This window comes from Falco peregrinus, chromosome 12, assembly GCF_023634155.1.
Source record: "Falco peregrinus isolate bFalPer1 chromosome 12, bFalPer1.pri, whole genome shotgun sequence".
NCBI lineage: Eukaryota > Metazoa > Chordata > Aves > Falconiformes > Falconidae > Falco > Falco peregrinus.
The window spans coordinates 2583103-2610962 of NC_073732.1; the positions used below are offsets into that span (position 1 = coordinate 2583103).

The window sequence follows — 27860 nt, forward strand, 5'->3', positions numbered from 1 at the left end:
CCGGGCGGCTGCCTGACTCCAGCCCCCGGCAGCGCCGCCGCCCCCAGGCCGCGGGCAGCACCCGCCGTGCGGCGCCGCCCCGCCAGGGCCGGGCTGCGGGCGGGCCCGGGGCCGGGGCGGCGGGGACAGCGGCGGGCGCTCGGCATGGCGCAGTACGCGAGGGGCGCCGCCGCCGTGGCCGTCATCCGGCTCCGCAACCCGCCGGTCAACGCGCTGAGGTAACGGCGGGCACCCGCCATTTCGCGTGGCGGCCGCCCCCGCGCGCTCCCTGGCGCTCGCCCTCCTCGGTGAGCGGGGTGGGGGACTGCCCCATTCCCCCCCCTTTCACCTCAGTCCCCCCGCTCCGTACCCGTGTGAGGCCCCTCCTGGCCGCGGGGCGGGCGGCCCCTGAGAGCCTCAGCGGGGGCTTCGCCCAGCACCGCCGGGGCGCCCACCTCAGCCCGATCCGCCCCTTCGGAGAGCGCTTAGATCTCCCCTCGCGAGAAACATGCTGAACTTTTCCATGACTTCTGCTCTTTATTATAATTTCTGGATTGTAAGTTATCCATATATCCATATATTACAATGGAGTGGTCTCGCGGGAGAGCTGTCAGGCTCTTTGTACTTTCTGCCATCTCCCCTGAAAGCTGATTAAAAACTTGAGGTGTTTCTCATCACCTTCCAGTCATAAAACATCGAGCTGACGCTTCCAGCAAGGGACTGCAGGCAGCGCCAGTTCAGCTGCCGCACCGGGGGTTCCTGCAGATCTCGCAGGTGGAAACTAGCTTTTCCCCTCAGATGTGCTGCTGCTTTAGCTGCCCGTCCAGCGGGACATGCCTGTCCCTGTCCCTGTCCCTGTCCCCGTGCCAGCCAGGCGAGCGCTGGGGCCAGGGCAAAGGGCTGTGTGCGTGGCAGACGTGGCTCAGCAAGCGGAGCTGGCACTGGGATTAAACCACAGCCAGGGGCCGTCAGAAGTGAAGGCAGTCCATTTGCCTTTTAAAAATGATTAAGGGATTGACCTTTAAATACTGATCTTGGTCAAAAAAGGCCCCAGGCGAGCTCAAAAGATGAGCCAGTGAAAAACAAAGTCAAATGCCAGTCTGTGGGAGCCTCTGAAATTTTAGTTTTTCATGTGTCTTGAAAAGGATATACGTGCTTTTTGGCTTTACATAATTTATTGTAAGGTGTGTATTTTAGTTCCTTCAGTTCTGAGTAGCACACAGACCCTTTTCAAGCAGCTGTAGTTTAAGAGCTGTTCTGTGACAGTGACCAGTGTCTATTCAATGTGTGTTCACAAGCCTGACAGACCCACTACAGTTACGCTTGACTTGTAAATCAGAAGTTTGTTAAAAAAGAGGCTGAAAGAGACAAGTAAGAACATGAATAGGAAATGCAACATGCTGCTTTTCTGTAGCAAACTATATACTGTAAGGCAAACTGCAGCTCTGCAGTAACTGGCAGTGCTCACTCTTTTGTTGCAACACGTTTAAAAGTGGAGTAAGATCGTTTTCACATGCCCAGACAATTATGAGAAAACAAACTTGGAGTGACTTGATGAGATTAGATGAACTGGCCGTGTAGGACTCCCAGAACTGTAGGGTGCAAGACATCCCTCAGACCTCCTGTGCCGAAGGCCAGCCTAATAAAACTTCCAGGCTATGCCTGCAGTAAACTTCCCATCCTTACCATGAAAAGTACAAAATGCAGAGCTAAAGATACGTCCTTAAGGAACCTTAACTCTGCCTCTTTTGAGAAGTCCTTGAGAAAACCCAAAGTTGCCTTCTGCCTTCAGAACCACAACTGCATGCACTTGCACAACAGCCTCTTCAGGACAGGCCCTGCCTCTCTACCCGTTTACTCTGCCCTCAGTGCCCTCACAGCAGGGCGCAGTTCTGACAAACCGAGGGTAACAGACGGTGCGGTCGAGGTCCCGTCCCCCAGCCCCAGGAGGGAGAAGGAAGACCCTGGTAGACTTTAGATCCATTAAAAAGGCTGTCTCCTTTGAGTGCTGTATCCTCACTCCCCCACAGGTGTATTGTGCTGGCCAAGCTCCTGTGCACGGACAGCCCCACAGCACAAAGGACCCTCAGAGATCCGAGCAGGCTCATTCCCTTGTGACGAGCTCCGTAGCACCGTAACACAACCTAAGATGGGACTGCTGTGATCCTGGCCATGGTTCCTCACAGCTTCTGCTCTGCTAGCATGGGTGCTCCTGTGACTGGCAGAAAACCAGCTCAGGGTGCAAATGTGACCAAACACCAGCTGGTTGGTTTGGCTTCTCTTTTTCAGCCAGCCTCACTCTCTGTGTCAGCTCCTTGTGCAATTGCACAAAGAGCACTGCTGGCACAAGAGACAGACTAGGAGTTAAGTGGAGAAGGATGGGAAGTGGCACAGCATGGATTTAAATCAGTTAAGCTCCCATGAATCTATAACTTAAGACATGCCTGTGGCCTTTGATTGCATGCCAGGGTAATAATGCCGGTTTTAGAAGGGATCCATAATTATCACATACTTGCCATTGGGTGGGTTTTAGCTGTGACCTGGCTATAGCTAGGAAAGGTAGAGTGTACTCTGATCCTTCTGTGTTCCTTCTGCTTCTGCATACTATGTATGCTGGGTCGTAGGGGAGCAGGTTTGTGATTGCTGTTAGAAATGTTTGACTACATAGGCAATAGCAGGCCGTGAAAGTTACAGACAGAAGCCATGTCCTGCAATTCTGAAAATTTAATTTCACAGCAGGCACAGATGCTTTTTAAAAGACTGGTGAGTTTTTGCTGCTCTGTTCCAGCCTCACCATTTCCTCAGCTCCCAGGCCATCGCACTGGCCATTAGCACTTTAGAAGCCACTGGTGGGTAGGAATTTACTTTCTCCTGTCTGACGCCATCCACTGCTGTGCAAGTACCTCCCAGGCAGTGCTTTCCTGAGGAATATAGGCTGACCTGTGATTCTGGCTGCAAATTTGGTTCCCACACAGATTCCCCTTTAAGCCAATCTTCCCACCAGCAGAAGTGGCGTGTGCCAAATTTGATTTGTTTGGGGTTTTCTTTCCTGGTTTGCAGAAGTTTACTATTCAGAGATCTGTATTTATCAGTCCATGACACAGAGGGAAGAGATTTAGATATACAAAGAACTGGGAGGTTTTGGGGAGCAGACAAGATTTGTAAGAGAAAGGACCAGCCACACCTTATAAGCAAAGGCAGGCTACTGGCAGTGAAAATTAAGAAAGATGTGGAAGAGTATTTCAGCATTTGAGCTGACAAGTGCAGAAAAGCCCCAGGGATGGTAGGGTAGGACATGGAGTAGGGGAGTGTGCGTGTGGGATTATATAAAGGATAACAGCCTAACAGTAATGATTGGAAAAGGCTCTTCCTGGCTGATGGGATTGTCCTTCTGACCCCCAATCAGCCTAACAATCAAAATGCAAAGGAGATTAGAGAAGCTGCAACTTCAGATAGCTACCAATGAAGGGAGAGCGTGATTACCTGTGTTGGACTGGATCAGCACCTCATCAGGATGAGATGCAGAAAAAAATTTCTGGGATGCTATAATTATCTCCTGTCTTCCTTAAACAACTATTCTAAAACCCTACAGAAAGGATGCCGTTCTGGATTTGGCCTTAATTTATGTGCATGACTCTGTTCAAGCTGTATTAGCTGCTGTGTGACAGTAACAACTACACAGCTGGATCTGCCACCGAGGCAAGAGAGAGCAGACCAGGTAAATCCAGCACATGAGTACTCAATTTTAAGAAGGGAATTATTATTATTATCATTAATAATAATAATAATAATAATAATAATAATAATAATAATAATATAGTAATAATGACTGCTTTAAATACTCAGCAGTTAGTTCCAACAAAAAACGGTGCAAGAATCTATCCGAAAGACAAGAAGACTGCAACAAGGGCGGAGGCTGCTGGATTGTTGTTTGGGTTTGGGATTTTTGTTTTTTTAAATTTATTAGAAGCCCAGGTAAACTGTTCAGCCAGCAAGTGATCCAGTAAAAGCCCTGCATGTCTTGATGAGAAAGCTAAGAAGGCTAAGGGGAAAGTTTGATTTTTTAAGAAGTGGGAAACTTAGCCAAATGAAGAGAACAAGAAAGCCAATAAAGCATGACAGGAGAGATGTAAACTGGAAATTAAGACTAAAAAAATATAAAGAGTGGATCAAGGCATGCTAAAAAACAGTAGCAAAAAGGTCTTTAAATAAAAAATACAACCCAGGTCAAGCTTACAGGATGCCAAGCTCAAAACTGGCAGTTGCAGCTCAAGGAAGAGATCCTTACCTTTGACAGTTCTGTGAAATCAACAGCTCAGTGTGCTGGGACAGCCCAAAAAGCCCACAGAATATTGGGTACTGTCAGGTTGTAAGTTGAGAACAGAGCAGAGGGCATCCCTTTTCTGCAATACAAAACATTTTAATTGTTATGTGTAGTTCTGGATTTTGCATTTGCAGAAGGATAAAAGGACAATCCAGAAAGGGACAACAGAAATAATCCAATGGATGGTGCACTGCGTTAAGAAAGCGGACTGAAAAAGCTGAGTGTCATCAGTTTGGAGAGGAAAAGTCTGTGGGAGAATAAGGTCAAGGTTTACAAAATCATAAAGAAAGCAAATAAATTAAAGGCATAACCCTTTACCAAATCCTACAGCAGTTGAACTAGGGGCATTTGATTAAACTAGTAGGACATTGTTTTAAAACAGATAATGCAGAGCTTGCTGCCACAGGAGCCTGTGGAGGCAGATGGATCAGCAGAACCAGAAAGGGATTAGGCAAATTCAGGGACAGCAGGTGTGTAAGGGATGCTAAAAAGAATGTGTGTAGACATACATAGCAGCACCCCCAATGCAGGGATTGTGGATGCTGGGGGCAGTGCAAGGGTAAAGGACCAGTCCTGCATGTTTCCCATAAACAGCATTTTCTACTGTTGGATTAGAATCTCACTTCTTTAAAGGTGGCTAAGAAAATTTTCAGGATGCCTCTAAGTTGTGTTTTTTGGCTTTTTTTAAATGAAAGAAGGTCACGCTCACAAACCCTCACTAAGTTCTGAAATTATTGAGATAAATGATAAAACCTTGTTACAAATCCAGCACATCATGACTGCAATGAGTTTTATGGAAAACAAAAATAACCCTATGTGGTCACCTACAAGGATGTTCTCTTACCTTGGTGCACACATGTTCTTTAACAGCACCTGCTGTGTGTTTCTGAAACCTGTTATAATGAATCATCTTGGAAGAATAATTTTTCTTGCAGTCAAAATAGTATACATGGTGGAGCTGACTACATAGCGTGGATTAATCGTTGATTGGAATGCACGGAGTGAATTTTTGCATTGTTACTGGTAAATGAATGATGCTGTCACAGTACTGAAATACTTATGCAAATTATGGTGACTTTTTGTTTCTTTCATGCTGTAGCTGTTCGAAGCTGTGATACTCTTGAGTATTTTCATAGTTTTACTGTCATACATTTTACTATGACGCTTTCATCAAAAAGTACATCTTTTAGTACCAGTTATAAAGTGAGGTACAAAGCAGTGCAGCCTGTGTGTTGGACTGTGACATATCCTGAGGCAAACGTATTGCTCCATCTTCAGAGAACAAGAAACTGCAAAAAGTCTGATGTTTCTTCCTTTTTGTCCCACAAAAAAAATTCCACTTGGAAAAAGTTGTATGGAGGGAGAAGAAATATTTATGCAAGTACAGGGTCAGGTTATTCTCTGGCAAAAATAGTTCTGTTGGGTTAATACAGGTCATGTAGGTATTGAACTGTTATTTTGTGGCAGCCTTGACGACTAATTTTTCTTCTGGTAGGAGTATGTTGTTGTAAGTGCTAAGGGCTTGTAACTAATTTCTGACATAAAATCCTGAACTTTAATGCAGATAGACCTTTTGTATGGGCATTTTGCATCTGCTGATCATGTGTCTGCAACAGACACTGAAGTGCTTTGATTGCTTCTTCTCTGTTCCTGAGAGAATTGTGGCATTTTTCTATACAATATTTCCAAGTCAGTAATCTAACATTTGTTTGGAATCCCAGTACATACTTTTTCACCCTCTTTGCACCATGATTTGTAAAGTGTAAGGACATTTCATAACGGTTTTCCCTTTAATCTTCCAGCTGCTCGGTGAGTTTGGTATTTCTGTGGCCTGGCTCTCTACTGATCCAAAATCAGACCTCTAAGAGCAACGAGCATTGGGCGCAGCCCGTGGGTCCTCCTCAAATAGCAGCAGCCACAGCACTTGGTTTTCTAAAGGGAGTGAGATAAAAAAACCTTAGGTTTTAATATGTATTTTTTCCCACAGAATATGAAACCATTTTTTTACATTGGAAAGGCTTTCGTATTCTGCTGCACTGGAAGGACCTTTACCAAGTCACGTAATAGTTTTTCTTTGTCATGGGCAAATTATTTTCATTTTAATTTTCAGCTTTCAGAACCATTACTAACACCAGATTTCAGATCTGTCTTTGATGTCTGGGTGAGGCAATTGGTACATAACCGCTGTTCTCTCTCCAAAAATAACACTTCTCTCACGCTCTGGTTGCCAGGTCTCAGGGCTCCCACTGATCCTTCTGTGTAGCATGGCCCTATCCAGGATACAGCAGGCCCTGGAGACCCCCCTAGAGAGCCCCCTGATTAACAGACTTTGCTAATATTTATATTTTTATATATATATATAAATATATAAAATTAACCTTCTCTTAATTTCTGATTTTGAAAGAGGAATATGCAGAGATTGGCTGGCAGGACTTTGCACACCTGACTTACAGGAAAATTCTTGGGCTCCCCACGTTTTTTTTCCTTTTCAGTCTATGGATTTCCACTTCAATGCTGCAAGCTGTTTCTAAAGCTTCTATAAATACGTGATCACTCACCCTGGACACGCCTAGAAGCACTGCACATAAATTATATAGTTTTTGACAAGCTTCCTTTTTAGATTAAATACCCTCAAATACACTGAAAAATGTGCACAAACTGAGTATGCATCAAGCCTTTCTGTCAGTTCTTTTTAATCCACACTCCTCTCAACTAGGCATCAACAAAGTTCTGCTCCCACTTCATCAGCCACCAAGCTTACATGTGAAACGGGGCTTACAGTTTGGGGAAGGTCTGGGAACAGAAGCTGTATTTATAAAGGACTGGGCGAGCACGTGCGATACTTCTCTGAGTATTCCTCCAGCCTCCAACTGCTTGTGGCTCAGTGTTCTAAAGCAGAGGCATATCTACATATGTAGTGTGTATGCACACAGAAAAGTCTCTCTTACAAACTGTATATGCACTTATATATTTACAAACGTGTGCATATGAATATATTTTAGTATGTAAATTATGTATACACACCTTTTGTGTTAATATTTCTATTAATAATGCGTTAGATGTTAATGCTTCTATTTTTACCTACCATCTTCTTTGTTGTCACTGTCTTCTAAAACAGACTATACTCTCCATATCCATCCATACACACACGCTTATATAAATTAACATCTTTATATAATTTAAGCTTCAAATGCAAAGTGGGCATACAGTCAGGTCAGATTTTTTTAAATATCTGATTTGTAAAAATGCTATTTATACTTCCACTGTTTAATTTTGAAGTTCTTTCTTAATTCATTGCTGGCCACATTTACTGCTTGTGTCTGTGGAAATGTGTTCAGATGACACGAAAGAAGACATTCTGTGTAGTGTTTTAGGCCCAAATTCAGTTTGATAGGATCCTACATGGGTTTAAGTCTGGACCTGTATACAGATCTTTGCAAGGTGAGAGCATTATAATTGTTAGTACAGCATCAACCATGTGTCAGGTGTTTGAAAGACAGCTTTTTATCCCTGGAGCTCCTTTCTATTAAAAAAGTTCTTAGATTGTCAGGGGTTTAGCATTAATTACTTTTAAATTATGCTAAACTGTTTTCCTGAAAATCTGAATGTTTAATTCATAAAGACATTTTCAAAAGAACATTTCCCTGTGCTGCTTGCTTTGGAAACAGCAAAGTCATAGCCAGAAGCTGACTCTCCAGGAAGTGAATGACAGAGCAGCAGTCACAAGCGTGTTGGAGTTTGGTGCTTGCCCTTGCATTAAGGGGGAGACTAATAAAAGGATTCACCCAGAGAGGCTGTGGCAGAAGGCAAACTAGGGGAGAGACCTCCTTGGACACACTGCACATTTTCCCTGGGACACCTGGTGTTTATAACACAGAGCTCTTGGAAGGGTAATGTAGTTGATTTTTACTCACTGAATCTCTTAATTTATTCCAGTTTGACTGTTCTCCAGGAGTTAGAAAATGGACTGAAGAGAGCACATGCAGATCCTTCAGTGAAAGCTGTTACGATTTGTGGTGAAAATGGGAAATTCAGTGCAGGTAAGACCTTTTTCATCCAACACAGCCTGAGAAAAAGAGGAAATTCTGTCCACCCACACATCTGAAGATTCTCTGCCTCACAACACTGCTGATTTGGCTGGAAATGGCCACAAGACAGTGGGTTTTTCTATTCTGCTGTGCCACAACTGACATGGGGCACATGACGAGCTGGACTGTCCAGGCCAGAAATAAGCTGGTATGTTCATGCTGAAATGAGGGACAGCTGCTCATCCCCTAATGTGCTGGTGCCTCCTTACTCTCCATAGCTTTGTTTGTTTAAAATCTCTGGACTGTCAGCTGGTCTAGTATATGAAATGTACCCAGGGTTGGGCAGCGGTGGTAATAACAGATTGCTAGTTGTAGAAACCTGGGAAGCTAGGGAATTTCTGTGGAGCTGTACATTGCTTGTTAGTAGTAAGTTCCATTTAACTATTCTAGACACAACTTTTTTTTTTATTACACCAAGGATGTGTGCAAATTTCTGTAGCAACTGCATGATCATTACAGTTACTATGTATTTTTGTTCATAACCTTCCCCTGAGCTCTCTGAATAGGCTCAAGGAGCAAAGGTTTCTTGAAGATGGTCCCAAAAGGGGTTGATTCCTGTTAACCATTCTCCTGCCAGCAGCATGCTCTGCAAGGACTTGATCATCTGTGAGCAGCTATGTTCAGTGGCACAGAGGGAAGAATTATTCCAATCACTGCCTTGCCCACTAATTCCTGTCGATCTCTTTTTGCTAACTCAGGAGCTGACATTCGAGGGTTTTCTTCTCCAAAGACACGTGGTATTGCTTTGGGCCCCATTGTCTCTCTCATAGAAAGAAGCGAGAAGCCTGTGGTGGCTGCCATTGAAGGTGTTGCCTTAGGAGGAGGCCTGGAGGTGGCACTTGGCTGTCACTATCGGATTGCACATGTGAAGGTAACACACACTGCAAACTAGAGTGGCCAGGAGCCATGTACATATGGCCATGGACAGGGCGGGAGACTGCTCCTGAACAGCAGTAGGACAGCATGCGTCTCCTGGGATCATCTGACCAGAGAAAGAAGGCTTTATAGCTATAGGATACAAGTCTGTGTGTCTAGACATTCTTCACCTACCATACCATCCTTGACATGCTTTCATAAGTCATACTAAACAAGTAATTTCAAGTAATTTCTAAATATAAAATTGATTTATAACCAGTAAAATAGATGGCTGCATACAAATTTCAGTAATGGAGTGTTAATTTGCCCTAGTTCTCAGTAGTCATTGTCTATATTCTCATGTAGGTGGCTGTATTTTACTGGCTCATGCCGTGACTTTCTCTCTTTTTTTCCCCTTTTTCCCCAGCCCTGTGAATTTTCTGCTAGTGACCTAGTTTCAATAGGTAGTTGAAACTCAGCTAGCATGGAGCATTTATGGTTTAATTTCCCATGAGCTCTGGGTCCTCAAGGAGCAGTCTGACCAAAAGATAGCTTTAAGAGTCTTTTAAGGAGTCATCTGGGTTTTTTTTCTTGAATTCCCTTAAAGATTCAGGAAAGCTGAACTACCTTTTAGCAGTACCTGGTCTCCTTACAGGGACTCTTCACTGATAGGGCCATCCCCTCACTTTTGCAGCATGAATCACTGTTTCTCCATGACAGTGTGGGTTGCTGTAACTGCATAAAGAGGTATTCTACATCACCCTATATGCCACCTAAGGTGGGTGCCATAAGTAGTGGTCTTAAAGTGACTTCATATCTCTTAAGAGCTCAATGGGAAATGTGCAAACTGATTTTTTTTTAAATGAGGCAACAAAATCCATACAGATTTTTAAAAGAAGACAAGACTCCCTTTCCTGCTGCCCCTGGCTTCTCTGCCGTAACCCTGCTAAATGTCAAGTGCACCAAGAGCCATTTGAAGGAAGATTAGGGAAGAGTTCAGTACCAATTTTCTTTTACTGAACTTCCAAGACTTAGAATAGGGAGGTAACAGTTAAGTCACAGTGCCCTGCAGCATTTAGTAACAACTGCTTGATAGAATTAGTTTATACATGTGTCAGTCTGGGGGATGCTGTTGGCCCCACAGCTCTCCTCCAGTGCTGTGCTAGCATACATCACCCACTGAAAGTGATGTTTTTCCTGTTCATTTGTACTCAAGTTCTTGAAATGCTTGAGTGGGCTTTTGACTTAAATGTCTTACGTGGCAAAAAGTAAGGATGAAGTTTCTATGCTTCCTAGAGTAGCAATGGGTGAATTACGTCTGCTTGTCTTTATTCTGCTCAGTTTGTAATTATCATTCTTTCTAATCAGGTTTGGTTTTGAATTTGACTTCATTTTAGGCACAGATGGGTTTTCCAGAGGTCACCATTGGGTTACTTCCAGGTGCTGAAGGCACTCAGCGACTACCCAGACTGATTGGGGTACCAGCTGCTCTGGATATAATCACTACAGGTCAAGTACTGTGCTTTGGCCTTGCTCCGTATACAGGAATATGGTACCGAGTCTTGCCACCAGCTTAGTCTAAGAAACATGAATTTCTTTTACCTGTGTAGCTGGCTTGGGTTGGAATTCAGCTTGCTTCCACTGATGATGGGCTAAGAAAGGGACATAGGTGCTTCTGAGGCATGTAGTTAACCATTTTATGTACCTGATAACAAGCATGCCTCATATTTGAAGCCATGTCAACACAAGTCATTTGATCAGATGGAAAGGAATGAAATTGCTCATCATGCCCCAGTGTAGTCTTATTTCTCTTTTTATCACAGGAAAGCACATTCCAGCAACTGAAGCACTGAAGTTGGGCTTGGTTGATGAAGTTGTGGAAGAAAACACAGTTGAGGCAGCAATTCGCTTGGCAAACAAAGTGATTGGTGAGGAAAGAATTGTAGCAATGCCAAGAAATAATGGGTGATGTTTCAGGGCTGAAGAGAGTCAGAACAAAGCCCACCAGTTTGTTCCATTTATATGCTCCATTCATTGAGTTTTGGCATCCATGTAAGATAGAATTAATTGCAGAAGAATTTCACTTCTGTTGTCTGAAGTGAAAAAATCAGATGCTGCAGAGCTGCAGAAATTCAAGTGAGGTTTTGGAGAACAGTTACATATTAAGTCCTCCTGCTTCTTAATTATGTATCCAAACTCATATGCTTCTCTGGGCTGCTGCATTCTGCTGATTTTGGGGAGTATGTGCTCTTTCCATATATAGCTTTGGATCCCAGCTGGTATTGCATGTACTCTGGTTGCACCATCGATAATGGCTGATCAAAAATAACTTTCTCCCTCTAGTGCAGAGGCTGGCACATCCTTAGCCCAGCTTGTTGATTGTGAGCCTGTAAGTGACTCTGCCCCTAACCTTTTAGCTGCTGTGTAAGAAAATGGCCTGCGGAAATGGGAGGGATGTGGAGAGACTTTCCCTACACACACTTTAGAAATAACAAAATCAAATTCACTGGAACTAACACAGGAAGAGGAACATTCCTTGTGCAGCATGAGGAGTATTGCCTTGAGAGAAAACAGGATATTTTTCCACTACTAACCTCCTTGTACTTTTGGAAACAGACCATTCACTTCCATCAGGATTTACTCTGGAGCTCTGTCCCAGTGAGATGCATGCAAGGATGCAAAACCCCTTTCTGCTTTGATCACATGGGCTTTATAGGCAATGCTTTTCCAAGCTGGGGGGTGTGCTTTTGCCCCTGCAGTTCTCCTCACTACAAACAAGCCCTTTCTTCTCTGTAGGAGTACTTCTGTTCTAGGAGCTGAAGCAGCCTTAGCTTTGTTCTAGAAGACAGTGCACCATGTTTTTAAGATAGTTCAGTGAATGGGCTATTCTTAAAGATCAGTATCTTATATACTTCCCTACAACTTGAGATTTACCAGATAGGTGCAAAAGGGTGTTCTCTGGCCAGGTTTTCTGTAAGAGATGCCCTTCCTTCTCACTGTATTCATCTTATGATACTTTTGAGCTTCATTTTTAGTGCAGAATTGATGACAGGCAGTCCTCTTTTCTCTTTCCGTATATGTAATCAGACTATTTAAATATAAATCTTTAGAAAGACATGGGTGATGTATTTCACTATTGCTTCTAAGAAAAACAAAAATACTTCGGTTCACTGATTTTGTCAGTTTTGATTGAGAACTCTGTTTCTCCATCTGTTGGGAGAGCAGTGAACTATTACTATTCTTCTAGGCAAATTAACCCAAGAAACAGCGTTCCCTTTGATGTACCCGCTGGGCTTCTTAAGTGATGCCCTGCATAAGATCTATACCACTACTGATGGCAGCAGCAGTGTATCATAAACAAGTAATAGGTATGTTGCTAGAACTGGCAAACCAGCAAGAATTCTGGATTTCAACAAATACTATGTGAAATTGGGTGCAATTTAGATATTTATACGCTTGCTTATTCTGTGACAGAATAAGCCATTGTGCAGTGGTTGACAAGTGTGAAAGTCAGCTTGACCTTAGAGGAGAACCTCAGGAATGAAGTGAGAACACTGTTCCTTGGTGTAGCTTGCTTTCTGAAACTTGCGTCCGCTACCACTAGTGGCAAATTCCTCTTCTGTAACTCCATCTTCACTGGAAATTGTCCCTACCAAGAAAAATTTTTTTGAGAATCATACAAGCATACTAGGATTCTAGCTGGATGTTCAGCAGGTAACCTCTCCCAGTCTTACTCATTATTGCTGGTAGATTTTCTATCTGTTTATTGCTGGTTTGAGTTACTCCAGTAAAAATGAGTAATGTCATTGAAGGTGTTTCACATCACACTATATACCAACTCCAACAGGACTTTAATCTTTCCAAGAGCTTTATTGGCATTTAAAGCATGTGCTTTAACAGTGAAAATACTGGCAAGTCAGCTAATCTTTTTTTCTTTCCTGCTTGGAAAATTTCTCATTAAACCTTGCAGAAGACCATGAAAAGTTCTGATGCACGATTTAGCCTCAGGTTACCTGGTAATTTGAAAGAATGGTGTACCCAGAGTCCATATGTTCCTTTTGAGTTGTTCCTGACTTTGGCCTTTGCCTAAAGTTAATATAATTCCGCTGCCACACAAAGGCAAACCAGCACTTTTATTTCTCTACATCAAGCACTAACTCAGGGCTGCAGAAGAGATGGCAGTCTTGCATAGCTGGTCTGGTTTTTGTTCATATTGGGATCTGTTTTCAGTTAACATTTTTCAGAAAATCTTTATAAAACCAGAAGCAGAATTGCACAAAAAAATCCATCACAGAAGTCCATTGTCTTTGGATGGCATGCAGCGTTTTGTTTCTGATGAGATTTAAAAAAAAAAAAACCAACATGAGGCTAACAACTGCTGCCTTCTTACGCAGCAGTTTGGCTAAATAACTAGTTTTGTCACTGGTGGAATTTCTATTCATGGGAAGGCTGTACTGCAAAGTAAGTCTCAAAGAATCTTCAGAAATTATTTTCTTCTAAAGCTTTCTCAGTGCTGGAGCTGTGGAATCTCATGGCAAGATCAGTCTCAAATGGCTGGCCTTAGTGAAACAAAGGTCCTTGCTTATTGTTTCGATATGCAGTTGACCGAGCTACCTTTATGCTAGGTATGCTGGGAAGACATCTTCACCCATACATTTTTATGGATTGTTCTTAACGAAGAACACCTTCAAAAGGAGTTCTGAAACAGTCCTGAATAAGTGGTTGTAGGAATACAGAAACAACTACTGATTCTAAGTTTAATTTTTCATTGAAAACCAGTAATTATATATTGCAGATAGGAAGTGAGTGTATGTTCCTCACCTTCTTCGGGTAAACTGGCCTCTTCAGGTGAAAGAAAATGTCTTCACTTTTGAAGGCATTTTTTAGAAGAAATAGACAGGAGCTAAAGCCTTGGAGACAAGGAGAATGTTCTTTCAGTAAATGTGCTTGAGAATCACTGCACTGATTCGAAGCTGCATTACATAATGTGTCCACCTGATGGCAACACAAAATTGAAAAATTGCTGGAATTGCTTGTGGTAGGCAGTAGCCTGCAGCTTATACTGGCCACCTCTTGCTGGCCTGCTGTAGTCTTCCTCAGCTGGAGGAGAACACGGCTGCTGATCCTCTGCACAGCAGACTTCTTTGAAGCTCTCTCTTCATATATAATCATCCCTTGCTTTCTGACAACATCTACTGATTGACCATTATTATCTTAATGTATCGTAACACAGAAGTGTCAATGGCTTGCACTGAAAACCCCAGGAAAATCAGTTCTGTTTAGACTAGCTCAGGCCCCCCAGGTATTAAACTCTGCGTGGAAAGATGATTATGAGCTTCTGACTGTAAGCCACTAGGAGTAACTGTGGAGGAAGCACGTGTTTCTTCTGAGTCTCATAAGACCCAAAGGAGTAGCAGATACTGCTGCTAGGTAATTGCACACTTTAAATGGAGACTGCTGGAGAAAGGCTTTCAGTTATAGTTGCAAGGGCCTTTAGTGCATCATCTCTGGGAAGATGTACAATAAAAGACATTTCAATCTCTCCAGGGCTCACAATTCTGGCTGCCGTCTCCTTTAGGCAGAAGGTCTAGCAGAGTGCCCCTTTGACGCAACCCGAGTTTGTGAAAGGTCTGACAGACTGGACTTGTCTCAGGCAAGCCTGAGGAGCAGGGGGCCCATTTCAGCTTTGTTTCTCAAAAATTCACAAGCAGCTCATAGCACCAGGAAGACTGTTAGGCTAGCCCTGCCTTTTGCATATCGAGTCCTGTAATATCCCGAGGGTTTGCAACTCTGGGATGATTTATTTTGTTTTTCCTTTAAATAGCACAATATTTGATACTTCATGCTTACATGTTGGTTTTGCTGCCAGGAATGTTACAGACTCGATCTGCCCTTTGTGCCAACTGGACTAAAAACCTAGTAAAACAATGCAGGTATCTCTGCTGGCTTCTGTGCATGGATGACACTTTTCCCTGCAGCACTGATGTCTGATACTGTTCATCATGTTCCTACTGCTTTGATTTCAGAAATTAAGCGGCAGGTGTCCCACAATGATATCTTCTTCCCAGGTTCGGAATCAGATAATTTTTTTCCTGTTCATAAATATGCCCTTGATTCCTAGTAGCATTGCAGACGCAAAGACATTACATGGAGATGCAGCAGAAATACTTAGCAAAACCTATTTAGCTTGCAGCTAAATAAGTTTTGCTACAGGACCCTGAAGAGAGTTACTTGTCTCTCTTACTCTGAGGAACTGTCTCATGTCCCCTATCAGTAGTTGTGCTTACAAGTACTATTTGCTATCTGAAGACAAAGCTTAAAGGCTCCCAGTAGTACTCCTTTTTTACCAGTCCTTTCCATTTCAGAGATGTCTTATGAAGGCCCTGGATCTGCCTAGTCTTAAGTGACCTTCCAGCCATCAGATCTGCTTTCTGGGACAAACCTGAGGTTTCCTCTTGTGACGAAATGAAACCCACTACTTAAGTCCTAAATAAAGGACTGGGGATAGAGAGCATTTCTGGGTTAGAAACATAGATTTACAGGAGAAACAAAGGATTCTAAAAAAAAAGGAACATTATCCTGACTATATCCTGCAGTACTGGCAGATACAGACTATATTCACTGTCAATGTGAAAACATTTTTATGAACTCTGATTATAAGGGAAGCTACTTACACAGTGAGCGTTCATCTTTTTGTGCTCTCTAAAAGGCTTAATTAAAAAGCCTGAGCTCTGAAGACCATTATTTCAGGAAATCAGTATCTTAACTTGCCCTGGAAACTTAAACATTGCTCAGTCTTGGAGGAAGACCTAGAGACAGGACATGTTCTTTGGGCAGCCATGATTGCAGTGCTGCCATTATTCCCGCTCTTCAGCATCCCGTGTATGATTTCCTGCTCCTGAGTCTTCTGCTGATGCACTGGCACTTTCCTAACTCAGGCAACAGGAAGAAAAAAGGGGAGCTGCATGCAATATACCACCTCTGAAGGAAGCGTGCTTCTGTGGCAGAGCTCGTATAAGAGAAGTTAGGGCAACGAGACTGTATACCAGAGAGCTTCTCAGCATAAGGTTCTCATTAGAGGGGTCCCACCCACCACCCTTCTTTGGTGGCAGTCCTAGGTGCGTCTGGGAACTACACCGCAGCAGTCAGTGCAGGAACACTGCTACGCAGTTAGTTAACGATCAGGACGTGGCTATGATGATAAAAGGGTTTTTTGCATTTTGCAAAAATGTTGGAATATTAAGGGGATACATCCTGAATTTCTGATCTTGTTCCTGCACGGTCTTTAGTGAGGGAAGCTGCCATTAAGAGCATAGGAACAGCCTGAGTATGGGCAGATCAGAGATCTCCTAGCAGGTGCCAAGGTTTGTACTTCTGAAGAGGATGGAGAGGATTTTGGCATCTGAAATGTAACTAACTTCTCTCAATTAAAATAATTTCTAGGTATCGCCATAGCAACCTCTGTCTGTAATGAGCTTCACATATTTGTGTGGCTGCTTGATTCACCCCGTGCTGACACAGAAGCATGAACTCTCCTTTTATTATTCATTTGCTTCCCAAGACATGCTGGGTGAACTGTCCTCTTGCTTAGTCCCAAAGTAAAGAGAGGGATTCCTGCTGCCAGGGAACAATTGAAGCCAAGGTGTATTTCCCAGTCTTTTATAAATGCCTGGGTCAGGACCCTGGCTGGAATGCATCTGGCTAGCCAGGTTGACCAGGCACTGAGTAGTAAACAATGCTGGAAGAAAACTTTAGTACTGAAGCTTGCAGAAAGAGCCATATGAATGTGGCAGCTGGAACTTGTGTGGCTGAGAAAAAGGAGATAATTACTTTGAAATTGAAATTTTGCTTTTTTGAAGTCTGAGAAGGGACTTGAAAAATGTTAATTGTCAGAGCAAACAGAAAGCTAAAGAGAAATGTTGGACACTTTAGTTCTAGACCCAGATCACTGTGCCGTGCAAGCCCTAATACAGTGAGCTTACAAGAAAAAGAGGTAGACTGCCTTCCCAGTCTCTGTAGAAAGGGGTGAAAATCTGTAGTCTTCCAGATGTGCGTGCTTTGTTCTGTAACTGTTTTTCTACCCCCAGGCCAGCCACTGGGACCTCGCAGGCTCAGCCTGAAGCCAATCCCAAAACTACCCAACATGGAAGCATTTCTCAGCAAGGCTCTTGTGAAGGTGAAGAAACAGGCCCATGGGTGCTTGGCTCCAGAGCTGTGCTTCCAGGCAGTCAAAGCTGCCACAGAGCAGCCTTTTGTAGATGGAGTCCGGAAGGAGCGAGAGCTGTTCAATGTCCTGCTGACTTCAGGCCAGGCCCAAGCACTGCAGTATGCTTTCTTCGCAGAGAGAGCAACACAGAAGTGGACAACACCCAGTGGAGCTTCATGGAAAAGTGCTTCCCCTCAGCCCATCCGCAAAGCAGCTGTGATAGGTAAGGGAATGAAAAAGCTGGTGTGGTTGCTGACTGCACAGCTAACAGCAGAGCTGAAAGGGAGTGGGATTAGAGTAACTGGGCTTTACTGGTGGCAGAAGGCTGAAGTGAGATTCCCTAGCAGTCACTGGCCAAAGTCACTGATACCCATCACAGGTGAAGATACTCCACACCCATAGGAGACATGCAAGGAGGGAAGTTGTCACTGCATTGGTGAGCTCATAAATTCAGATGGCAAATCACATCCCACTAGACTGTTACCTGATGCTACCTCTTTCTTTGGAAGAATAGCTGCTTCTCACTTCAGAGGCAGCTTAATCTGTGGACCATAAGCAGTCTGTTCGCTTTTAAATACTGCTGTGTTGAGTCCTGGCTTTGTTCCATATTATAAGCAGGTTTGCATGAAATTCTCCTCCTCCTGGTCTGGTTCTGTACTGCAAGTGCATGCGCACAGAGTTACTGAGGGATATATTAATACAGAAATGTTTTGACAGCTGTATTTTAAGAAGATTTCATCTCACTGGGATCCACTCCTGCCATTTTGTAGCCCAGCAAGATAATGCCTTCATTAATTTTTTATAAGAGCAATTTAAATAAAACCTTTGATGCACTGCTGAGATTTAAAAAAAAAAAAAAAAAAAGTATCTTTCAGCTCTCCCTGTTGAAAGTAGCACTCAAAAAATGGTTAGACAAGTAATGGAGCAGCCTGAAAACATCCATTCTGTTTCAGAGAAAGCTCACCAGGTCAGCACTGCTTTTTCCTGGGTACTTCTCAGGCCTCTTACACTCTGCAGCATGAACTGTCTGAAAACTCATTGCAGGCCATAGAAAGACTTTTTTTTTGGAAGTTCCCTTCTCTTCATTAGCTGCCACACCATATTTTCAATGAAAACAGTTTTTAAACATTGGTCCACAAACCTTGTGAGGAAAATCCGTGGCTGTTAATAGCTTTCAGGTAAAAAGGCATTAATTATTGCCAAGTTTATCATGTGATTTGAAAAGCACAGTACTTTGGACACGTGCAGTCCCAGACAGGTCAGTCCTGCAGTATGTTTTTTGGCAGGAAAGGCTTGTGTTGAAGTTTTATAGGAATGATCAGGTAACTAGAATGGGCATTATTTGCTACATACTGATAAACCACGCCAGAATAATACACTTGCAAAGTTCCAATTGCAGTGACAGTTTAGCCAGAAGGGCTGTTTAGATCTGATCTGCCTATTTTGGTGCTGTAACTGACCTAGAGGGAATTCTAAAGATAAAAGCAATCTCTGTTTGAAAGTTTATAGTAGAAACAATTTGTATCTTATTTCCAAACTGAACTGGCTGGGCTGCATCTCGCCATCCATTGGATTAAGTATTTGCGCCTCATCTCCAGACAGGGTTCTGAATTCTGATTGCTCCAGCCTCTACCCCCACATTTCAGTGTTTGCGTAGCTGGTTACAGACAATGCCCAAGTTAACCCAGACTTTTTGCAGAATGAACAAACTAAGCACTTAGATACTTTTGCAGCAGAGCACGATCTGTCACACTGGTCATTTTCACGACTGTGAACTTCCCCTGATTTTTCAACACTTCATTTTCAACACTTCATAAAGCATGCATAACTGGTGTGGGAACAGTATTCCAAGAACAATTGCGTTAAGACCAGATACCAAGATGTTTCTTCCTTGCTCCTACTTAGTATGCTCAAGGTAACAGGCAACTTTCGTATTAGCCATGTTCAACACATTCTGTTAATTATGCACTGGCAGGGAGCAGCTGCACTGCAGTGATGAGGAGCCAATGGCAATAACACCTCCCATGGGGACAGACCCACAGAACCTTTGATGCTGGAAGGGACCTCTGAACATCATCTTGTCTGTCCCCCCTGCTCCAACAGGGTCACCTAGAGCCTGTTGCCCAGGACCATGTCCAGACAGCTTTTGATATCTCCAAGTATGAAAACCCTACAACCTCCCTGGGCAACCTGTGCCAGCCCTCAGTCACCCCCACAGTAAAAAAAAGTGGTTTCTTACGTTCAGATGGAACCTCACATGTTTCAGTTTGTGCCCATTGCCTCTGGTCCTGTTACCGGGGTCACTGAAAAGAGTCTGGCTCCATCTTCTTGACACCTTCCCCTCAGATATTTTAATATATTGGCGAGACTCCCCCCCAGCCTTCTCTAGGGTGGAGTTAAAGTTCTCTCAGCCTTTCCTCATGAGACATACTCCAGTCCCATAATCGTCTTATTGGCCCTTCACTGAACTCACTTACAGCTCCATATCACCCTTGTACTGGGGAGCCCAGGACTGAACATAGTCCTCCAGGCGCGGTCTCACCAGTGCTAAGCAGAGGGGAAGGATGGCCTCCCTCAACCTGCCCGCAAGACTCCTCCTAATGCGGCCCAGAGGGCTCGTACCATTAGCTGCCTTTGCCACAAAGGTCATAGTGTTGCTCATAGCCAACTTGGTGTCCACTAGGACCCCCAGATCCTTTTCTGCAGAGCTGCTTTCCAGCCAGTCAGCCCCAGCAGATACTGGTGCATAGGGCTATTCCTCCCCAGGTGCAGGACAGCACTTCCCCTTGCTGAATTTCGTAAAGTTCCTGTCAACCCCTTTCTCCCTCTGGATGGCAGCACAACCCACTGCTGTATCAATTGTTTACCACCTGAGCAAGGCGAGCAGGGCAGACCCAGAGAGAGATCATGGCCAGCATCTTCTAGAAGTACAGATGATAAAGCAAAGTTCACGTGATGGTGCAGGTCTGAGGTAAAGCTGGGAAGCCAGTCTGCAGGCTGAGGTCTGGATCAACAGTGTCCATAGCCTGGCACAGCCACGGTAAGACAGCAGAACTCCTCCAGCATAGCTTAGAAAGGAACTGAAGACCCAGGTCTGAAGGCCATGGGCTTCAAGGCTCATGGGCAGTGCATGTGGGTGGAAGCTCCAGCTGTAGCTGGTCAAGGTCATTAAAACTTATCAGCGCACTCGGGGCCTTGACACTTGCCCAGCCTCCTAGTGCCTTTTCTGGATCACTGCTGCTACCAATACAGCCCCCACAGCCTGCAGTTACGGCTTGCTTTGTTTATGCTACTTGTTCATGTTATACTTAATTTGGTAAGTGACATCTCCTATTTTGGGGTGATTGATCACCTCCTTTTAACTCTGAATCCACACCGTATGAAGTATCACTGCTTTCCATCATTTCTTTCCGCCACCCCACTGTGGTTTTTCTCCTTCCTCTGGAAGGTTCGTCTCCTATTTTGCCTTTTGATGTCAGTGAAATTGTGAGTCCATTAGAGACAGGCATAGAATATGGCAACACAATTGTATTTCTTTCAGGCTGCTGTAGCAAAAAGTCATTCTGCAGCCAGTACCGTGCTGTACAGTAGCTCACAATTTCACATTCTTGTCTTAGGAACATTCTTGCTTGCAGCACTAGAAATCAAAATCTTAGGGGTGATTTTTGAGGGACTGACACCTTTTAAAATAGGGCTATTCATCCATGTAAGTATCAAGTCTACCTGGGTGGTCCAGGGCCTCTCTGTTTTCACTGCAGAGAGGAGGGCAGTCAGAGCAAGAAGTTGTGTCCATTTTGGCTGGTCAGAAATCACACAGACCCCCTTTTCCAATAGACAGTGCTGTGCTGTTCCACACACGGACATCATGTTGCAGTATGCTGCTGCTTACATCTTTTATCACTGCATGATGGGAAGCAACTGAGAAGATCACGCTGACTTCCTCTTCCTTCAGTACCTCTTCCAAAGGGACAGAGGATCTTTAGGGTATGGAAGCAGTGCCATGAATGCTAGCGGAGCCTTGCTTTGTGGCTCCCCTGTCTGTCCAATATTAGCAGGAACTTGTTGAAGGGAGCTGGCACGTCTCTTGCTGACCATGTCTTAATGTAGATTCAACATCAAGGCTGATCTATCATTTTTGTGGGCATGCTTGATAGATAGCATTGCTGGTGAACTGCAACCATTCCTCTGCATTCCTGGCTTCCCACCAGCTGCATTTGTCTGCAGTTTGCTCGCTGAAAGACTGTTAAGTGGGTAACACCCAGCCATGTGGGATCCCTCCTGCTTTTGGCCTAGCTGTCCTTGACTGTCTTCAGCCACATGCAGTGTCACCTATTTCATCTGTTTCTGCTTGTTCTGAACTCTTGGCTCCCGTCTCCCTCCACTTTCTCTGGTTCCTTGTCATGCAAAAAAAGAGCTCTTCTCTGTCCCTTCTGCAGTCTTCCCAGAGCTCCCTGCTTGCCTCGAGTATCACATTATTTCTGCTTCAAATTAATACCCTGAAACAGAGAAAGCAGCAGCTCCAGTCTGCAGCAGTCTGCCACCACCAATTGCTCGTTGTTGTTTTTTAACAGGGAACTGGAACAGTCTTTGCATATTTTTACCAATCTATAAAGTATTATTTCCATTGCCTGGCAGTTTAAAGGCCAAGTATTCATAATAGTTCAGAATTATTTTCCACTCATCTGTGTTTCTCTAGTGTGTGTGACTGTACATGAGTTACTTCATACATATTTTGAGTTCATTTGCTTTGAAATTTGTTTTTAAAGTCCTTCAGTTAATTTTGCATGGTTTTTCATATTCTAAGTACCTCATGTGACAGATCAATAATTAACAGTCATTATTCACTCAGCTTGCCCAACAAATGGATTTGTCATATCCATGTTTGGCCTGAAATTACATGGGTTCAAGTGTATTTTTATTTCTGTGTCAAAGCTACATTTCACAACAAAAGACCAGAAGCAAGATGGCTAGAGTTCTTTCTCCTGAAGCAGATTTCAGTCCCCTTTTGAAAGATACACATTGGGCATTACAGGTGGTAACACAGGTCTGAAAACTGTCCCCAGCATGGAAGATAAGAATACAGGGGTTTTTTCATGGTTTTTGGGAAGTGAGATCACTATTGAGGAAGAAAACAGAACACATTAGAAATTCTGGAGTAGTTCCTAGCTGTGTTTTTGTCTGTGTGAGCTGAGCTGAGCATGTGACATTTCTCTTTCTCTTTCTTCTACAGCCTTCTACGCATGTAAAGCCCAATGATTCCCTTCCATTTCTTTCTGCTCTAACATACTCTTCCCCAAGATCATTCAGCTTTATTGAAAAGAGGAGTCATCAAAAATTCTTCTTCCCCTGCTAGACAGCCAAATCTCTCCTTAGTTTTACAGCCCAGTTTTAGCAAATATTTCCAGGGGAGTCATGCTATGCGAGCTCTAACGTAACAAAACCCTTGGGGCTTTCATTACTGTCTCTGCCAGCTTCATTGAACATCATTTCATACAGGCCACTGAAGAGTTACGAAGTAAGTTGAGAGACAGCTTTTCTAGGTCAGAAACAAGCTTGGCAAGCTCATATCTTATCTATAAGCCTACTCCCATGGCCTAGAAAGTGAAGTGCTACAAGTGTGTAGGCCTGTCTATCATGGGATGGCTAAAACCGAGATGGGGGTACTCATACTATATGTGGATGAAAGCAAACAGGGGAATTGGCTAACAGCACTGCAGAAATTCCCTTGGAAAGAGGGCTGGAGAAGCACTGCTCGTGGAAGAGGTTTTGGTTTAGGAAGAAGCGGTGTGTTCATGTGGCAAGAGAGCTGCTAAGATATCAGTCATGAGGCCAAAACTGAGAGGCACAGGAGTTAATAAGGCTCAGGATGTGCATGTTATTTCTTTAGTAGAGCTTGGAAATTCTAGGGAGAACCCCCAGGACTCCATCCTGGGAAAGAAGAGACTTCAAGAGGGAGCCATGTTGAACTGCAAACGCTTCAGCTTGATGTCTAAAGAGAGGCGTAAAGACGGGGCTGGGCTTGGTGGGTATACAGGAGGTGCTGAGTTACCGTCCTGCACTGTCCAAGAAGAAAGCAGTTTGTGTAGCTCACCAAAGACGGGGGGAAACTGTCTCTGACCATACCTGCTCCCACATCCAAGGCTCTGAGTACTGAGCACACTGGGAGGAGCTATTTGTGTTTGGGGTTTTTCAGGCAGCAAACCATGGACACTGAAATACTAAGAACTGATTAATGTTATTCTAGTTTTATTTTCAGATTAGTTTTTAGTAGTATTTGATTATGAAGTAGCAAATCTAATTTCCTAGAAAGGAACTAGAGCATTTGCTTGGGAGCGTAGGGGTATATAAGCAGGCTGCCAGATAGTGATGCCTGTAAAAACTATCTTCTTGTGGCTAAGCATGGAATGTTTTAAATGTCTTGTGTGTACACAAGCTGAGGGTGGATAGAACTAAACCAAGGGTCTGTAGCTTGCAGGAAAAAACATACTGCCTTATTTGAACTTGGTTGTTGGAACTTGTTTAAATGATAACATGATTTCAGCTTTTCTTTACAAAGCTGCTTTAGACAAATTTTTTAATCCCCTTGTTGCTGTTTATTTGTTCAGCTGACTTTCATTTGTAAAACTGGGATTAAAAAAAAATCATTTTTACAGAATTATAACAAACCTGTACTTTGATTGTTGCTTTATTTAGGATATTAATAATCCTCCCATTCAGTGCTTCACACTTCTAAAGCTGGTAAAATTGTCCTGGCTTTCTCTTACTGGTTTGTATTAACTTAGTCTGAAAAGCCTCCATCGGGGAGAGCAGGATAAGTACTGTGGGGTTGTGTATCCCAGGGAAGTGTAAGCGTGCAGCTTCATTTAATGTAATAGAGGGCAGAGCTGGTGGAAGGGCTCAGAAGGAGGGAAGGGATCAAGCCAATAGTCTCTACACTGATATTCCTGGGGGCATGAGCTGGTAGTAGTGCATTTACGGATCTTGGGGAAAAAAAATACAGCTTGAATGGATGCTCAGTTACAGGAATCCTGAGCAAGTGCTTTAACTGTGTGTTTAGACAAGGAAGACTGTGTCTTCGAGAATCTTCAGAAGTTAGGCATGGCCTGTGTTGGAGGACTTAAACAGTTCCCAGTGGGCAGAGGTGCCTGATATAAAGAGCAAACAGCAAGCAAAAGGCCACTGATGTTCCAGAGTGATTGAAAAGGAGATAGAAGATGTTGAAATCTGGATTAAGAACACTGTGTTAGCTTCATTGTGTTTGACCTGACAGTGAGAGACAGACAAGACATTAGAGACAAAGTAAAGTTTAGAGCAGATCAGTGTCCTAGAGTCTTTACAGAAATAGCAGCTGAATTTTCTTTGCTTCAAAGATTACGCAGTGAAGTGCAGAGGGAGAAGAGGAGGGAGATGAAGAGGAAGCTTGGAAGGAGGGAGAAACCAATTGTCTGAGCTTTGCTGGTGTCAAAATCTCTGAGTGACGTGTTGTTGCTTACACTAATATTCTGTGAGTCCCATAAAGGACCATCTCACAGGAAGAGAGAGGCACTGGTATCCTCAGGGTGAAGCTTGCTTGTGAAACTGCCGGCTAGAAGTTGGTAACAGGGTTGAAGCTGAAACTCGGATCTCCTGTCTTTGAGCTCCATGTTCTAACTCTTAAGTGATGCTGGTTTCTGTAGGTATAAAATTTTGCAGGGAGAAGACATGGTCTGGTATTTTGCAAGCTTGAGAGGACATTAACTTGCCTTTATGCTACTGCTTTTCAAACATTTAGGCTCACTGAAAAAGGAAATTCAGTTCCTTTTTCCCAGTCTTCAGTTCTTTTTTTCTGTCTGTGCACCACTCGTTTTGCATAGGCTTCCACTTTTTATCCTGCAGATACAAAGGAAATGCTACCATCAAGTGATTAATTGTAACATTTTTTATTCATAGTCTCTGATTCTGTCTCACTTTTATCCCTAGGGCTGGGAACAATGGGCCGAGGCATTGTGACTTCTCTGGTTAAAGCCAACATACCTGTGGTAGCCCTGGAGCAGGATCTGGATTATCTGAGCACGGGAAGAAAAGCTGTGATGCTCCTTTTGGAACGTGAGGCTATGAAAATGGAGCCGGGTGCCCAGACTCTGGATTTTCATAACCCTGCACGTCTCCAGTTCACTGTGGACTTTGATGTGTTGTGTGATGTAGATCTAGTCATTGAAGCTGTGTTTGAGAACATGGCACTAAAGAAGGAAATATTCCACAAGCTATCAAGAATCTGCAAGCCAGGGGCCTTTCTGTGTACAAACACATCAGCCCTGGACATCGATGAAATAGCTTCTGCCACGAGCCACCCGCAGCAGGTCATTGGCACACACTTTTTCGCCCCTGCTCATGTGATGAGGCTACTGGAAATAATCTATGGCCATCACACATCTGCCACTGCCATTGCCACTGCTATGCAGCTAGCCAAAGCACTGAAAAAAGTCGGAGTGGTGGTAGGGAATTGTTTTGGGTTTGTTGGGAATCGAATGATGTTTCCATATGTACAACAGGCAGTTTTCCTTGTAGAGGAAGGAAGCAGACCAGAAGCAGTAGATCAGGTTCTTGAAGATTTTGGGTTTAAGATAGGACCTTTCCGAATGTCTGATCTTGCTGGGCTGGATGTGGGCTGGAGGTCTCGAAAGGGGCAGGGTCTCACTGGGGCCTCGCTACCTGCAGGAACACCAGCCCGCCAGCGGCACGGCCATCGCTACAGTCCGCTGCCGGATCTTCTGTGTGAGAATGGCAGGTTCGGCCAGAAAGCTGGGAAAGGATGGTACCAGTACGAGAAGGCTGGGGGCAGGACAGCCAAGCCAGATCCATGGCTTCACAGCTTTCTGTCCCAGTACAGAGACACCCATCGCATCAAGACCCGCTTTATAGATCAGGAGGAAATCCTGGAGCGGTGCTTGTTTTCCCTCATCAACGAAGGGTTTGACATCCTGGCTGAGGGAATAGCATCAGGCTCAGAACACCTGGATGTAATTTACATCAATGGCTATGGGTGGCCAAAGCACAGGGGTGGCCCCATGTTCTATGCTTCCACCGTTGGGCTCCCTCGTGTTCTGGCTAAACTGCAGAAATACTCCGAGGCCCACCCTGATGTTCCGGGGCTACAGCCCCGTGCCTTTCTGAAAAAGCTGGTAGCTATGGGGAACCCGCCCCTCAAAGAGTGGATGTCCTACCTCAGCCAGCCAAGCAACAAGCTGTGATTGCGCCGATGCCTGCTATATACATTTAATGGAGGCTGATTTCATGAAACAGATGCTGTAATTGCGCTGTCTTTTCCTCACTGACTTTCCTTTGCAGAGAATAACTTTGGCTGATGATGGATCTCAGTCCCCCCCTTGCTGCAAGTAACCACTTCCATCACCACCCTTCCTTCCCAGCACCAGCCTTCCCTGCCGCCTTTGCTCATTGCTGTGTAAGGCCATCACCTCTGCCTTCAGATCTTCACAGCTGTACTTCTCTTCCAGTCTGTCTTTGTGGGAGGGAGGAGCAGCATCCACAGCCCACAAAGGAAATCATGGTGGGGGCCAACAGAGAGATGATCACAATTCACTCAAGACCAGCTGGATCTACCAGACCTGCCTTAAAATCTATTTCCCAGTTTGTTCAGGCTTTTCCTGTGCAGCCCACCTCCACTGGGCTCCCTGGCCCTCCCGACGACGGCCAGCTGGAGCCTGCTCCCTTCCTGCTACTCGGGAGGGGTGGCACAAGGGGTGCAGCACCTTTCAGAGGTAAAGTCAAATGAATTGGAGAGGGCAGGTATGAGCAGACAGCGGGGGGCAGGGCTGGTACTGCCCCTCCTCCCTGCTGCAGAGAAGATTCTAATGAGTGACACAAAAGCTACAAATACATCCACCTGACTAACCTGCCCTGCAGTGCTGGCTCATGACTGGCCTTCTGCATCCAGACGCTATCCTCCGTTACCATTATCCCCACCCAGCTTTGTCCAAGTAGAAACATCTTCTGGCATCATGAAGTGTGGGGGGGTGTCGCCGTCACACCCCCTACCTTGCCTGCTACCAGGTCTTGGGGCTCAACATGCTCTAATCGACTAGATTGAAACTGGCACTTAGTGGGTTTTCAGACGAGCAGAGGGCACAGTGAGAAGTGCATGTGTGCAGGCAGGAACATAGCTACAGGCAGGCAGGGAGGTGGCAGATCTCTAGAAGAGAGCAGAGCAGGGGAGAGCGAACCAAACCTGCTCCAGGCTTGATGCTCTGGGCCAAAGTCTCCCATTTCTTGTGTCTAGTGATTGTATCTTCTGGTCTGGTGTAGGGAATAGGTTGGTCTGGGTTTCCTTCTCAGGGACATTGGATGTCTTAAGTTTTACTTTTTATTTTAATAAAACTGCTTTGATTATCTAATGGCAGATTATATGGTA

At 44.3% G+C, this 27860-nt stretch overlaps 1 protein-coding gene across 1 annotated transcript; it reads left to right on the plus strand.

The window, feature by feature from the left end:
• The first annotated feature begins 79 nt into the window (after positions 1–79).
• EHHADH (enoyl-CoA hydratase and 3-hydroxyacyl CoA dehydrogenase) lies at positions 80–27843 on the plus strand. The gene is made up of 7 exons (XM_055816727.1): positions 80–218; positions 8240–8343; positions 9090–9262; positions 10644–10755; positions 11070–11174; positions 17334–17675; positions 25412–27843. The coding sequence occupies exons 1-7, from the start codon at positions 145–147 to the stop codon at positions 26680–26682; spliced, it is 2181 nt and encodes a 726-aa protein (XP_055672702.1). The 5' UTR covers positions 80–144; the 3' UTR covers positions 26683–27843.
• The last annotated feature ends 17 nt before the right edge of the window (positions 27844–27860 follow it).